Below are 14,811 nucleotides of genomic sequence, written 5' to 3' on the forward strand. Positions count from 1 at the left end.
TGGGGCCATTACACACTGGGAGGACGCAACGTGAGTCTTTGGCACAAAACCCAATCAGTAAACATACGTTCGATAAATGAAAAGCACGCGGGCTTTGAAGTCCAACCTTCCAAGGTGAGAGCTGCCACAAAAGATGTATCCTACGGACGGGCTGTCTAGGAATAATGTGACGACATGGTACCAGCTCACCGTAGGAGTCCATGCACTTTTGTCCCAGCAGCTTGGGTTTTCAAGATCCTTGCCTGTGTACCTGCGGTATAGCGTAACATAAACGTTTACCACCGAAAGGGCTAAAACTATTCGGCTCTAACGCTCCAGGTAAATATTAGTACTCACCACGTTATAACAACGGACTCGGGACTGCCCATTGCTGTTAATCCTTTCCATGCGTCCTGGATTACATGCTTGATTGTACCACTGAAGCTACTGTTTGCCTGTGTGTTGTTCCCCGCAGGACCCGTATTATGAGTACTATTTACGCTGTGAGGTCTCGCATGGGCCGTTTTATTGCCAGTGGACGCCGGTGGCCTGCCATGGGCGTAGTGGGAGCGGAAAGAGCGGGGATGTTTCTTTTTAGAATTGTATTTGTAACTGAGGTTAGAGACATTGACGGCCTGCCAGCCATCACGGGGATCGAATGAGCTTTTATCGTTATCTTCTAGGGAATGTGGTGTATTGTATCTAGATTTGAGGACGTCCCGCGTCGATATGCCAGTGTTGCGCTCTAAATTGGTAGTGGTGTACGTTGTAGCAGCCAGTGCACAAGAAACGGACGGGATCATGATGGAAGAAAGAAGAGAGAATGTTGTCAAGCCAGGCAAATACATAGTGCAACTGGCGGGAAAAGAGAAACTATAGAGGCAGCCAATTGCAAGGTATAGTACTATACTGAGTGCTGGTACACTCAGGGTCGTATGTTCAGATAGTGACGTCTTTTGTCTGGCCTTGTTTACCGCCATTGATGCGCTGTTTGTGGCTGTATAAACGTGATATCTCTATCCTGATCCTGCGTGACTTCACATTGCACGAAGATACATCTACACACATGCCTGTCTTGTCGATTGGACAAGCGTTGGGTCCTGGTAGCTCCTCATGTGGTTATTGTCGACCCCCTGAACACAGGAGGAGCATTAACGAAACTAGTTACAAGAAGGCTGGTCTACTGGCAGTGAAGCTATCGTGTAATGTACACTGTAGTCACTACTTACCTCGCTCAGAATTGCGCTCATCCCCATTTCAGGTTTACCAAAGAATGATAGACCGAGGATGGAGAAGATCAGGCAAGTATTGCTATTCCCCAGACTTGAGACGCTCATGCTGTCCTCAGTATACTATCAAGTATGTCCACAGATAAGGTTATTCAACACTGAATAGTACCTAACCTCATTATGTACCTTATCAGGTTGGATGCGCTTGAGTACAAACCGTCCCGTAGCCAGAGAAAGGTAGTGAATCGGTAAGTGAACTTGCATCAAGCTGTGAGGCGTTTATATGAAGTGGCCTGAAGGTGGAATCGATACATACTGGTAAGAACTGCCGATGCAATACATATACATGACTATCAACTGATCCATGACCCAGCAGTACGTTAATGCATGGCATCTCGTTCGGAAGCTAAAACGTCAGGGCCTTATATCACTAGGGACTCAGATAACAAACAACCTCAATCATCAACAAAACAACTGTCCTTCTCCCTTCAAAGTTCAATACACGCCTCCGAAGATAGTTTCAAGTCAACTGAACGCGCAGCTCATAAATTTGAGGCAGGTCTGCTTGGACCAATCCTCTTCGAAGACACTAAGTTATGGTTTACAGGTAAAATTGGAACCGGCGTCCTACTCTGATGAAAAATATGCACTTTACAGGAGGTATCAAAGCCAGATACACCAAGACCCTGACAGCAGTTCTACGGGTTTCAAGAATTTTCTAGTGCAATCGCCTTTGGTTGTGGGTACACATGCTGATTCACTCTGCATCATAATAATTGTTGTCTCATAAAGCCTGAACCTATACCATATGCTGACTCATCTAATGTTCCTCGCCATCTTCCCCGTGACTATGGCTCTTACCATCAGTTATACCGACTAGATGACGAACTAATCGCCGTCGGTGTCATTGACATTCTCCCCTTTTGTGTTTCTAGCGTATATTTCTTTTATGATGCAAAATGGGAAAAGTATTCTCTAGGAAAGGTGACCGAGAAGGAATATCTGTCACTTAGATCAACTTACACAATCGTAGCTCAGCGCCATGAGAGAGGCATCTCTAATACAAGAAATGCATGCAGCTGGGGCCCAGACAATGGACTCGTTATACATGGGTTAGTTTCAGTCTAAAAGCCATCACACAATTCATATTTAATCTTCTCCCTATTCTCAGGGTTTTATATCCACTCTTGTCCAAAGATGCGTTATAAAGGCGAATACTCGCCTTCTTATTTAGCTGATCCGGTATGAATGATTCGTAAACAATTTCAATATGCGGTTAATGACTAGCCAAATTATCTGTCATGTAGGAGGAATTTACATGGTACCCTCTCAACAGCTGCATCAGCAAACTTGAACAGTACAGGTATGCCACTTTCCGATACCCAGAACACTCTCTGGAAGGGTCTGGTGATCCTGGAGAAGGTAGCGGATCACACTCTCATCCCCAAGCACAAACGTTGAGACCTGTAATTTATCCAGAAGGGCCTGCTACGGCTATCCCCAACCAGTCACTCAGTGATGTGAAAGTCGTAAATTCGATTGAGGAAGGTGTGGTATATGTCATTCCCGTCATCGTACGTGATATTTTAAATGCTCTCGAGTGCCTAGGCCGTGAATGTTTATTTACTTTGCAGGCATCTGATCATTGGAAGAACGGCCTACTACGCAACGAGTTTACCAGTTGCATCCGAGCCCTCGGTGTAGATTTGGCGAAAGAGATAACATTTTACGCTTAGTTTATGGCAGCATCCCCGCTACTGTTTTAGACGCTACAGTGGCATGGCTCACACCGACATGATATTCGACATGACACGACACGACCGTAGAGTGGTCTGCAAGCGGCCACGAAGCATCTATGAAACTTTCACCTATCGGCCAACACATTCCCACTTCCGGGCTGATAATTATGTACTTACTGTCTACATATGACAAATGATTGCTTATCGAAAACGTTAGGTGTCAAGGTTGAATTTCATTTCGTTGATTCTACTTTATGACTCTAGATGCTTCGTAGATTCTTTGCCCTCGTCTGTAATGCCTAAAATTAAATCGCCTTCTGCTGAACCCGCAAGAGGTACATCGCGACGAAGAGACACTGCCACGGGAGAGACTCCTTCGTTATATGCGAGTGCAAAAACGACGTCCATGTCTGAGTGTAATGTGAGTTAAAAAGCGAATAAACATCAGACGAAGTTCCAAACCTTCGAGTGATCGACCAGCTGTTTCTGGGAAGAAGAAATAAACACAAGGTACGATGAACGCATTGAGAGCTGCAAAAACTAAACGCAGGGTGATCAACACGCTGGTCCTCTGTGAAGAAAACATAGGAGCTTACCGATGTATGTTCGCCACGAAATATCACGGAAAGACGGGCTAGTAACCATCACAACCACAAAGTTGAATATCCAGTTTGATGCTATTCAGTAAATGTAGTGTAAACGTCCAATAATGTCAGACTTTATCAAGCGGAAGAACTCACCTGTGGATAGGGCATTCGCTTGGGCCCTAATATCGATGCCAACAATTTCTGCAGGCTGGTGAATGTTTAGGTAGGTGTGGCGGAAATTTTGATAGCTCGATGACTTACGTATAACCAGGTCATACCCAGCCAGCCTATTGCAAAGAAAGAGTTGAAGACGAATAGAAGGACGCAGCTCACCACTTGCGAGGCGCTGTTGTTTATAGAACCAAGAATTGCTAATAGTACCATGGTCAGACATTGACCAATCGCTCCAAATAACATAAGTCTTCGACGTCCAATACGGTCGATGATCGCAATAGCGACGAGAGAAGCTAAGAAATACTCGGTCCCGTTGGCAGCTGCGGTGACCCGTGACTTCACATCAGATAATCCTAGACTTTGAAAGAGTATCGTCTGAGAGAAACAGCGTCACTGAACTGCAATAACATGGAAGACGAAACTGAGATTCTTACAGCATAGCTATTAAAGGGATCATGTTCAGCGAATTCCACTGATTGTATCGAGAGACACCCACTATGTTATCAAGTTGATACCAGTTATTTGTTGGAAACATTGGCAAACAATTGCCAAAGAAGCTCTTCTGAAGTTTTGGCGACGACCCCCACGAATGAGATTTTTCATAGACTGGCCACCTTGCTTCCTGTTGGGTAAATCTGCGCTAGACCCGTCTTCTAATATGACAGCTTCATGGATAGCATGAAATGTGCGTCGAACTTCGAGATCGGAAACTGGTTTATCCTCCAGAGCAGATATAACAGCTACAGCCTCAGCGTGACGACCATGTTTAACGAGCCTGAGGATAGTGACAATATCATGAGCCGTATGTCTATAGCGCGATGGACAATTGGATTTTACCATCGAGGTGATTCCGGAAGCTATAGAACAACATTTAGTTCATTTCAAAGGCTTTATGTGGGGAGAAGACACACGAAATTGATGAAAACAACCATGATCAAAGCAAGCACTATCTGCAGTGCAATGGGTACTCTCCATTGGGCGGATGAATCAGCAGCCCAATATCTGTTACAAATTATTCAGAGAATGCAGTGGTGCGATCGACGAAAGACCGTACAGAGCGAAATCTATCCACTTTATTACGGAATTCAGCAAACGTGGTGATAATCAAAAGGTTCTTGAACAGCTTACATAACTAAAATATGAAGTGAGCTGCCATTCTGAAAGGAACGGGATCGAAAAACTCACGAGATCATGATACCAAAAGTAATTAGACTGCCCTCGATCATTATCAGGCTTCCTCGTTTAGCTGCAGGAGAACATTCGGCATGGTAACTAGGAACGGTTGATGTCTACCAGCATTCGAATATGTTAGCTTTGAATGAGGGGTTATCAAATCAAGGATACTGAACAAATGCAATAGCATACCTGCAACGACGCGAAATTACCAGAAACCGCCCCAGGTGGAAGATGTTTTCAAGTAGAGCACTTTTCATCAATCTCACATCGTCGCAGGTATGCTCCGCATGAATTCTTGTCTACGAACCATTAGTCCGTTTCCCAGCCCAGTGACGATTCGGGCGACGACCAGTTGTGCATAGCTAAACGACGTCGTTTGGAGAATTGCGCCTATGATCATTACCGTGCCGCCAAATACGATGGTATGCCGGCGACCCAGGTAATCACCAACCCAGAGATTTGAGAGTGCACCGATAAGGCATCCAATTTCCTTTTGGAAGAGGTCAGTAAGAGGTGGAGGAAGGATATACTGACGCACATATATCGCCACAACAAAGCTTTGCAAAGTCGCGTGGTTAGGATGGCTTGCGTCGATCACGACTTGAGGAAAGACTTTCTCGAACTGCCAAGTTATGTTATGAGTTACTCTGATATGCCATGGTCGTTTATCGAATTAATACTTGTCCAGCAGTCAATAACGCAGACATGACACCCTGATCATAGCTGAAGATCATGGGATCACGGATTAAGCATTGGGATCAGTTCCTCATAGTTATCGACTACACACCCGAACAATGTGAAGGCAGTCCCAGCAATGAATGCTATGGAAATGGTCAACCTAGGCCCGCGTAGTGTTGGCGCATGTGAAGAGACGTCGAGCTCAGAGGGATAATACTGCTTGGGGTCGACATTACGTTGCTCGTCGTTGCTGGCTGACTCTGACATTTCAAGAGACAACTCAAATATGGTGAGGAGAGATCTCGTTTTGTTTTTGGGCTAGGGCCAAAGTAGATATACCGTCACCGATGTCATTTTTGGGGTCACGAGAGCAGGATGAACGTTGAAGAACGATCAGCGGACTCCGCTGACAGCGCAGACAGAATGATGCTCAACCTATAACCGTTTCAAAGTCTCGCACGCTATGGAGCGTTGCATATGTAATTTGTGCAAGTCCGAGTCAGTGCCTCACTAGCAGGATTACTGTAATCTAAAGCAACCCGTCCTTCCCTGCATTGTATCTATTCCAGATCGTCTACAACCCGCGACAAGCTTTCGTCCAGAGAGTTTCCTCTTGCATCGTAATACAGAGGATTACTTGCCAACCGCCTGGCAAGAAACGTGAAGGAGAGTAAGTCAACACCATCCTGTCTACTACGGATCGCCCCGGATCTTCTCTTTTCCTTATAGTAATCCTGCAGCTCATCCGACCCTAGCAATCGGGACTCAAGCGGAAGACCATCATCCAAGAACCGGCTGAAGGTATCACGAGATTCGGTAGGGCAAAAGAGGAAGAAATGACCAGATCCCGTAGGTCGCACTGCCCTACTTTGCATCCGCACGAGGTCCGTGAAATCGTAATCTCGTAGTTGACGCTCTGAGCTTCCGGATTCACTGAACACATGCTGAGTGCCCATAACCACGACCGCCGCTGCCCGGACTGGTAAATGCCAGCATGACTCCCTAGCGACTATAAGGGCCCGTACAATGCCTCGAGTATACAGGTTGAGGATGAGAGCTCGATCGGCTTTTGTAATACCCTCGTGGAACAGTCCAATGCCTCGTGAAACATAATCAACGAGACTAGAATCTTGCAGTATAGCTAGGTAGCTTTCTAGGTCCTCGGTGGAAACGTCATCGGTAAGAAACCCCCTCTCTGATTCCATATCCAATGCACACTGCGTAATAAAATCCATTGCCGCGGATCGACATTGGCTACGTGAGGGAACAAATACGATAACTGGTCCACTTGGAAGACAGCTCCGGATTGCTGCATACGCGGGCTTGGCCATGGATTTGAACAAGACAGCGGAATATGGTATCGTGAATGTCTGCGTGGAAACAATTAATGGTGAATCGCGATCACGTGCTCGGAAACTGTGCATGGCCAAAGGGTCGACTTCGAACCATGCGGCGAGATCAGTGGGATCATATAGCGAGCTGGACACCCCGATGAATCTCGTAGGAGAGGGTTGTAATAGGTATCGCAACAAAGATACCCCTAGTTCATAGGAAGGGTTCAACTGCTCCAAATTTTCGCAGACAACGAGGACCGGTGATTGAAAAGGTGTTCGAGCATCACGATGACGTAGAGCTGACAGAAGGTTTTCGGCTGTAACGACGCGGACCACTCTGCCTTTGGTTGGAGCCAAGATATCCTGATCAGTGACGTATACGATCTCGATAGGCGTCGCTTTTGTAATTGATCGTAGTGCTGAAAGAGACTCCATGGCCAGACTTTTTCTCGGGGTAATGAGTAGCACACACGACTTGGAAGTTGCCTTGAGTAGGGTTGATCTACAAATTCATCAGTATTAGTTTATAACCGCACTTGATTCTACAATGGCACCTACTGTATCACAAGATGGGCCATGATAGACTTTCCACAGCCGACTGGGGCGGCAATGAGTCCATTCATTTCAGTCTGAAGTAAACTCCAAAACACCTGAGTTTGAATAGCATTGAAGCACTGTAAATCAGTTGGACAACCGGGTTCTACTGGTAGGTTATCCAAAACCGAGCGAGGAAGGAGAGGAAGGTCTAACAACGGTGTATAGCTGTGTGAAAGAGAGGGCATTACTAGAGCATCCATTGGGATAATAAGCTCATCCTCAGAACCCATCCACCTCTCTGACATAAACCGCACTGTTATTGAAGGGGGAGGATCTCCATTCGGGATAGATATAACAAAGCTAGCGCGGAGTACCTCAGTGGTCTGGTGGAAAGCAAGCCGTGCGACTTGGATAATATTCGAGCCATTGTGGTCCTCTAGCCAAAGCCAGAACGGCTCTTCGTGACCGTGGACTTTTGAACTCCAGTTGAAGGTCGGAGTAATGCTAAAGATGATATTTAACACATCAAATCCAAGAGGGCGTAGATTATACTCCATCAGCGCGGCAGGAAATTGTTTGGCTGCGACGAGTAGAGCTTCTCCATGTCGTTCATTCAACCGAACTAGCTCCCCTAGCTCTCCAGCGCTCATGGACGCTAGTTCTGCGACCGAATACTCTTCTCGTGCGTTTTCTAGCCCATAGAAAATCTCGGCTTTGAGACTCATTTGTCTCAAAGGCTCATCAAATGGCCATAAACGCTTTTCAACCGCTTTGGTCAATCCAATGATCACGGTAGTTGCGTTGGCCAATTTACGACTCATCGCCATTTCTAATAGGGCGCGAATGATTCGACCGCCATTCTGGGCTACGTAAGCGGCATCTGATATGAGCGCGAAATCGTCCACAGGAAGCTTGGAGATGTAGGTTTGAAGAAGGATATTAACCTTTCCTTGGCTTGTATCCGTACCACCCTATAAGCCTATTAACAATATGGAGAGTGAATAGTTAACCGTTACTGACCCGCACAGCGCACGGAATAATCCCCATCAGGAGTTCTAGCTCCTTGACTTCCGACTCCCGAATTTGGATTTGTTCGAACTAAAGATATAGGTGAGATTGGCACAAGTCCATCATAATACCGTTAACTCGCCTCTGTGCTCATACTGAGCATCGCTAGCACATCAGCCTCAGTCATTTTGGGCTTGAGCTCTTTGTTGAATATCTCGACCGATGAATGCCTAATGTAATATCTCGCGGCAATCCTGCCCAAATCAGTGGCTGCCAATGCACCAGTGCTTTGATCAAAAACAATCATACGTGCATCAGCCAGTTTCTTCGCAGCCAAAGTTGCCAACTCGCTACGCTTGTGACCCAACTGAGGATCATCTACTAGCGTTTCTCGAGAAATTCCTATGATAAAAGTTCATATTGTAAGATGAGTACGCAAGGACATTTGCATACCATAATGTGTAGGGTTTTTCCGCATGCGTACAAACAGATAAGTGTACCCCAACCACCGAACTGCTTCGTTTGTGTTTGATACCGTTCCAAGTGATATCTCGGCGTTGAGCGAGTCAATCATGCCTGCCGTGAACCTGCATACAATGTCAACCTTAAGTTTAGTATATCCGGAGGAAATTTTACTTGGACTCGATAGGATTCTGCAGATTTAATTGACTGGTCAGGGCGATTACACACTAATGATTTACACGACTTGCCTGAGAGTTCACAGCATCGAGATAATGCTGTAATTTATCCTCTGTGGTGCAGATATAACCCTCTCCACTTGTCTCAAGACCTGGGCGACCGGCTCGACCAAATACTTGAAGAACGTCGAGGACTGACAGATCTACAAATGAGCCTTTGGTGCTATCGTAAACCTGGGTCCCCTTTATAATGACTGACAGCATATTATTGACAATGTGAAACCTCCCACGACGCACAAGATAACTCACCAGCGTGTGCAGGCAAATTCACACCCCAAGCAAGGGTTGCAGTACAACATAATACCTGAAGAAAGAGTGAGCCAAACGGAAGTACTATGACAGCGTGTTGAATAACCTTGATTGCTCTGGCCTCGAACATTCTTTCCATCATGTTACGGTCTGATCGTAACATGCCTGCATGGTGAATTCCAAACCCATTATCGAAAAGTTGTTTCATTTCCTTATTTCTGGATTCTGCAATACTTCGACGGAAAAGTGACCATTGTGGATGTTCTTCACAGGAAAATTCATCCAGCGTTCCTTCCGCTAGTGCAGCTTCTTTCAGGGACAAGGCAGTCTTCACAGTTTCTTTTCGTGCATGAACAAAGACCATAACTTGATGACCTTGCTTAACCAGCTCTGCAACTTTTTCGTATGCGACGCGTTCGATATTTTTGCGTGATACTGCACTCCCAGGCTTTCCTCTTACACCGATATAGTGTTGTTCCAGTGGAACTGGCCGAAATGAAGAATCGAAGTAAAACAGTCCTGCTTGTGGTGAAACGCTGCAGCATATTTACTTAATTAAAACTGGTACCATTTATGAAAGCACCGACCTTAAAAACTCTGCAACATCCTTGTAATTAGGCAAGGTAGCACTCAGGCCAACAATACGGATGACAGACTGGCTTGACTCGACCTACAAGAATCAGAAAAGATAGGATAGGCGTATAAGCATATAGGTTAACAAACCTGTCGTAATGTGCGAGCCACGATGGTTTCAATAACTGCTCCACGTTCTTCATTTAACAAGTGTACTTCATCAATGATAAGCAATTTGAGAAGCTAGATATTGACTCATTGGTGAATAATTATTGCCCGAGGTAAGTTGCATAAACCAACCGATGATATGTCGCCTTCACCAGAGGGCTTTCTGGTTACAACGTCCCACTTTTCAGGAGTTGTGACGATAATCTGCGTTTGCGCAATTTCGGCCTTGGTCATTTGCATATCCCCTGACAAAACGACTTCAATCATATGACTGGGAAATATAACATGAATGCAGACCTGTTAATTCGCGGACTACGATCGAAAGCCACTTCAAACGTTGACCCAGCTTGCGTACGATTTCTGAGGCCAGAGCTTTCATAGGAGCGCTAATCATAATTCCTTAATATATGTCCAGCCTTTCACGAATACGGGACTACGAAGACCCACACATATATGATCTTGAAACTGTCCCTCGCAATTGTCGAATGTAAAGGAAGATCTGGGTTGAGGACAGAGCGATTTTGATCAAGTACACGTAAGATCGTTAACATAGCTACGTCGGTTTTACCCTGATTTTCCGAAAGAGTTTCAGCAGTGATACTGCTATACACGTAGATAGAACTTACAGCACCCGTGGGAGCTATTCATAATCACGATTTAGGAAAAGACGACGACTGATGGATTCTTCGACCTACCACAAACTAACATATTTTCATTAGAACAGTACGCAGTGGGATAGACGATGGATTGAATTCTGTTTAAAGAAGTGTATTTCTGTGGAGTATATGCAGCGTGTCAATCAGAAAAATAGAGCAGACTTACAGGAAATGACTGTCTGCAAAGTTGGTCCAGTTCAGATATTGATATAGAGCGTTCAAAAGCGCGAGGTGGAACAGTTTTTGCAGGAGGTATTATAACCTCTTCGTAGTGCTGCAGAAAGTGAAGCACAAGCGAATGAAAGAAAGTAAAGACGTACCTCATAATCATAAGTCAAGGTGCCCAAAGGTAAAGCGTATTTAGTACCATACTGAGAGAATATACTGCCTTGATCAAGGTTTGCCGACGTATATACATGGGGTAACACTTCTGGCGCAGGTTGCTGAAAACTGGTCAAACTTAGCACACCACAACTGTTAGCCAGACTCACAGCAGTGTTCGAAAATAAAGAACGGGATGAATTTGCTTTCATCACTTCTTCCATACGCCGACGAGCCGTATGTAGATTAAGGCTGGACGTCTTGTCATCTGATGATGCTGGCATGGGACTATCGAATTCAAGTAAAGCTGAAATCTAATAACAGTCAGAATTAACCCAAACAATACAGATGAACCAACTTCTTGGAAAATAGAGGGACGGTGGTCAAGAATATGCGAAACGAGTTCGACATTTTCAAAGCCAACAATTTCAACTACTTCCCCTGATATCAACTCGTTCGACCGAGAGCTAGAGAGTATCGAATACAGAGGACCCAGAGATTTCTCAATTTCAGGCATTCTGATGACCGATCTGAGAGCTGGACTTCACGACGTAAAAGCACGTACGACAAGAGCTTCGACACCATGGTCTGAGAAGGAGTTTCGAGGGCACTCCATTGTTGAAGTCCAATATATACGTCTAAGATAGACTCCCAAGCCTCGTCTTGAAGATCATCGTTGTAGCTATCGTAATCTCAAAGATAGAAATCGATATAGGGTGAGTAGAGAATCAACATTGACCAGATGAAATCACAATACCGATCATGCCGGTCGACTCTCCCCTGAATGGTTTGGATTGTGAGTTTGACGTGTCGCATCCAGAAAAAACCACTACTACCTGAGCCATTCATCTAAGACATTACGCTTCTCGATGCTTTGACTGGTTCCAGATATCGTCGAATGGAGATGCCGCGTCAAAAGATCAAGGTCAGTCATGCTAGATAATCCAAAATTCTAAACGCTCATTCCTTAGCAATGAAAGAGAATGCTTACAGTGGTAAAAGTATGCCGTTCAAGATGAGGTCGCAGTGTGCCAAGTCCGAGTTGAAAAGTAAGTACTAGCAAGGTCGAGTCAAGTACTACCATAATTTAAACAAGTGAGTCCAAGTTGACTCGGATAAAGTGGAAGTTCGGTTTTAACCGAGATCGTAGCGGCACCGAAGGAACCTGAAGTTGTTTCAGTCCACACCAAACTTGGGCTTGTAGACAAACTCATTCAAATTCACTGTTCAACCCCACTACAGTCAATCCAGCTAAATGAGTGCTTTCGGATCAGGTCTTTTTGACGCTTCAAAGTCATCAACGACACCCAAAACAACCTCTTCTAACTGTACGTTCTATATTCCATGGTTCTAGGGCTGCTGCTATGAGCTAAATCTTTGGTGTAGTCTTCAGTATCCCCCCAGCATCCACGACACCAACGGCCGGTATGTTCCCTTACATGCCTTATTCATCATCGTCGTCACGTCTGGATAATCCTAGGATCTACGGCACCACCAACTGGGGGTCTTTTCGGCTCTGTGGCCAAACCCGCAGAAAGTACCCCGACAGCTAAATTTCCTGGAGGTAGCATGTTTGGTGGCAGCTTGTTTGGAAAGAAACCGGAAGACTCAGCCCCGACGCCAACATCGAGCTCGACGGGGAATGCAACCTTCCCCGCATTTGGTGCCGTTAACTCTACATCGTCTCGTGAGTTAGTCTTTAGAGAATATCATAGGCCTATGAACAAACATTTCCTTCTACAGCCGCTGGTGGTGGATTATTTGGCTCCAGCGCGAAGGCTGATGCGCCTGCGACTGAGAAGAAGGATACACCATCATGTATGTGTTACTTTTGAAGTCCTCATAATTCGCATTTGAACACATCCTGCAGTCAACCTTTTTGGGTCCAAGGACACGTCTGGAGAAAAGAAAGACGCGACACCAAGTAAGAGACGTGCATTAGTCCTTCTTAGCTAGTCTTTAGTGACCAATGTTGCAGCCCCGTCTATACTGGGTTCATTCGGTACCAAGGATAGTTCAGGAGAAAAGAAAGAGGGAACCCCAGGTGTGATAGCTCAGGATACCACAAGCTCTGTCCCCTGGCTAACTTTTTGAAAGCGCCAGCAACATTCAACTTATTCGGAACGAAGAATCCAGTACCTGAGAAAAAGGATACGCCTTCAGGTATGAGCTCTTTTGGCCTGAAAATTCATCATTAATCAGGCAATCCACAGCTCCTTCTTTCAGCTTAGGAGATCCGTCGAAAGACTTATCTGGGGAGAAGAAAGATGCTTTGTCGGGTAGGTCGTGAAGTATAATTATCAGTGGCATTAGTCTCATTTTATCAGGTGCGAGCAATACAAAGGGAGCGGAAGCGGATAAATCGAAGGATTGTAAGTACAATTAATCTTTATACTACTGGCATCCGTAAAGTAATATCTCTGATCGCCAGCGTCGGCTCCCTCGCAGGCTAATATATCGGTAGCCCCACCATCAATGCTAAGAGGTAAAACTATTGAGGAAATCGTGAATAAATGGACAGCCAACCTAGAGCTTCATGTCCGCGAGTTCAGCTCATTTGCTGGAGAAGTGGCTGTGTGGGATCGCGCCCTCATGGAAAATGGTAACAATGTAAGATAAAGTCTTGTGGTTTAGTATTCTGCATGCGGCTGACTTGCATTGACTGGTCAGCTGTCTGCGCTGTTCAGTCATGTACTGGCAGCGGAGCGAGAGCAAAATGAAATCGATCAATCTCTGGACCACATCGAGCAACAACAAAGGGATCTTTTGGGAGCCTTGGAAGGATACGAAAGATCAACAGACGAACTGCTAGGCAATCAAGCGGGTGGTCTTCGGGCTCTTGATACAGGCCCCGCAGACTCGGAACGAGACAAAAGGTGACCAGTTTCTACCTCCGGGCCTGACCAGTCCTTACGTGTTTTATTGCAGCTACACGTTGGCAACCGAGCTACACGCCCAATTGGACGACCTATCAGGATCACTGACGCAGATGATTGATTCAGTAAACGCTCTTTCTTTGTCGTCGGCCCCCTCCGGTGGTGCCTCTCAACCGTTTGGTACAGACGATCCCATGGCTCAGATCTCCCACATCCTCAGTAGCCATTTAGAAAGTTTGCAATGGATAGATAACGCCGTTAATCTGGTTGAAACAAGAGTTGGTGAGGTTGAGAAGAGGGTGCAAGACGTTGGTGCAGTGAGCGTTGGAAGCACCGGAGGCAACTTTACAAGATTCAGAGGGTTTGGCTCAGGTAGATAGGTAATGATCTAGGCAGGTGTCAGACAAAAGCACGGCTTCGCTGTCTACACTATATTCCACACAGGATAGTAGAAGATGATTATTGTTCCTAGGCAACATTTCGTTATGTACTGTTGGCCAACTTAACACACCAATTTGATGAAACGAATATTCTATGAGCTTTCGCAATAAGCTCACTTACATCTGTTTTCAGTTAGCTGGGTACGTACACATACATAGACTCGTGACCAGTTGCGTACGTAAGCTCAACTCATTAACAATTTCGTGAGCTTGCGAACGGACTGGGAAACGTGGACGTCACAATGGCAGGTCACAGTTGTTCACTGCCAAGCGTGACAAGGGACTTGGCCAAAATTCGGTGAAATAATCTACGTTTGAGTGAATCTAGATACACTTCAGGCCGTGTATTATAGCTTTTTATCCAACAATAATAAGTTCATTTTTGGTAA

The 14,811-nt window shown here is 45.5% G+C and overlaps 5 protein-coding genes across 5 annotated transcripts; 2 read left to right on the plus strand and 3 right to left on the minus strand.

The window, feature by feature from the left end:
- Positions 1–8: 8 nt before the first annotated feature.
- SERLADRAFT_460896 (uncharacterized protein) lies at positions 9–897 on the minus strand (the record flags this gene model as incomplete). Its single annotated transcript, XM_007315477.2, has 3 exons — positions 9–140; positions 190–250; positions 337–897. 3 exons carry the CDS (start codon positions 825–827, stop codon positions 9–11), a joined length of 684 nt encoding a protein of 227 aa, XP_007315539.1.
- Positions 898–1,027: 130 nt separating this feature from the next.
- On the plus strand, positions 1,028–3,296 carry SERLADRAFT_382325 (uncharacterized protein; the record flags this gene model as incomplete). The annotated part of the gene is made up of 12 exons (XM_007315478.1): positions 1,028–1,186; positions 1,241–1,338; positions 1,403–1,456; positions 1,508–1,526; positions 1,644–1,763; positions 1,816–1,947; positions 2,001–2,192; positions 2,242–2,320; positions 2,380–2,450; positions 2,516–2,630; positions 2,688–2,782; positions 2,843–3,296. 12 exons carry the CDS (start codon positions 1,046–1,048, stop codon positions 2,942–2,944), a joined length of 1,218 nt encoding a protein of 405 aa, XP_007315540.1.
- Positions 3,200–5,829, minus strand: SERLADRAFT_346907 (uncharacterized protein; the record flags this gene model as incomplete). Its single annotated transcript, XM_007315479.1, has 16 exons — positions 3,200–3,357; positions 3,410–3,487; positions 3,544–3,624; positions 3,688–3,742; positions 3,796–4,083; positions 4,143–4,149; positions 4,205–4,483; positions 4,546–4,565; positions 4,620–4,710; positions 4,763–4,779; positions 4,837–4,840; positions 4,894–4,997; positions 5,192–5,374; positions 5,423–5,506; positions 5,565–5,607; positions 5,672–5,829. 16 exons carry the CDS (start codon positions 5,827–5,829, stop codon positions 3,200–3,202), a joined length of 1,650 nt encoding a protein of 549 aa, XP_007315541.1.
- Positions 5,830–6,122: 293 nt separating this feature from the next.
- SERLADRAFT_367005 (uncharacterized protein) lies at positions 6,123–11,390 on the minus strand (the record flags this gene model as incomplete). The annotated part of the gene is made up of 17 exons (XM_007315480.1): positions 6,123–7,398; positions 7,455–8,404; positions 8,454–8,531; positions 8,584–8,843; positions 8,895–9,045; positions 9,152–9,333; positions 9,389–9,443; positions 9,495–9,924; positions 9,976–10,058; positions 10,112–10,204; positions 10,262–10,374; positions 10,427–10,515; positions 10,577–10,698; positions 10,805–10,903; positions 10,952–11,059; positions 11,106–11,228; positions 11,277–11,390. The coding sequence occupies 17 exons, from the start codon at positions 11,388–11,390 to the stop codon at positions 6,123–6,125; spliced, it is 4,326 nt and encodes a 1,441-aa protein (XP_007315542.1).
- A 903-nt stretch (positions 11,391–12,293) lies between these two features.
- On the plus strand, positions 12,294–14,539 carry SERLADRAFT_460912 (uncharacterized protein; the record flags this gene model as incomplete). Its single annotated transcript, XM_007315481.1, has 12 exons — positions 12,294–12,434; positions 12,493–12,531; positions 12,587–12,793; positions 12,850–12,924; positions 12,977–13,030; positions 13,085–13,150; positions 13,204–13,269; positions 13,320–13,385; positions 13,434–13,478; positions 13,538–13,716; positions 13,777–13,982; positions 14,035–14,539. The coding sequence occupies 12 exons, from the start codon at positions 12,362–12,364 to the stop codon at positions 14,360–14,362; spliced, it is 1,404 nt and encodes a 467-aa protein (XP_007315543.1).
- Between the last annotated feature and the right edge of the window lie 272 nt (positions 14,540–14,811).

Source organism: Serpula lacrymans (assembly GCF_000218685.1).
Source record: "Serpula lacrymans var. lacrymans S7.9 unplaced genomic scaffold SERLAscaffold_4, whole genome shotgun sequence".
NCBI lineage: Eukaryota > Fungi > Basidiomycota > Agaricomycetes > Boletales > Serpulaceae > Serpula > Serpula lacrymans.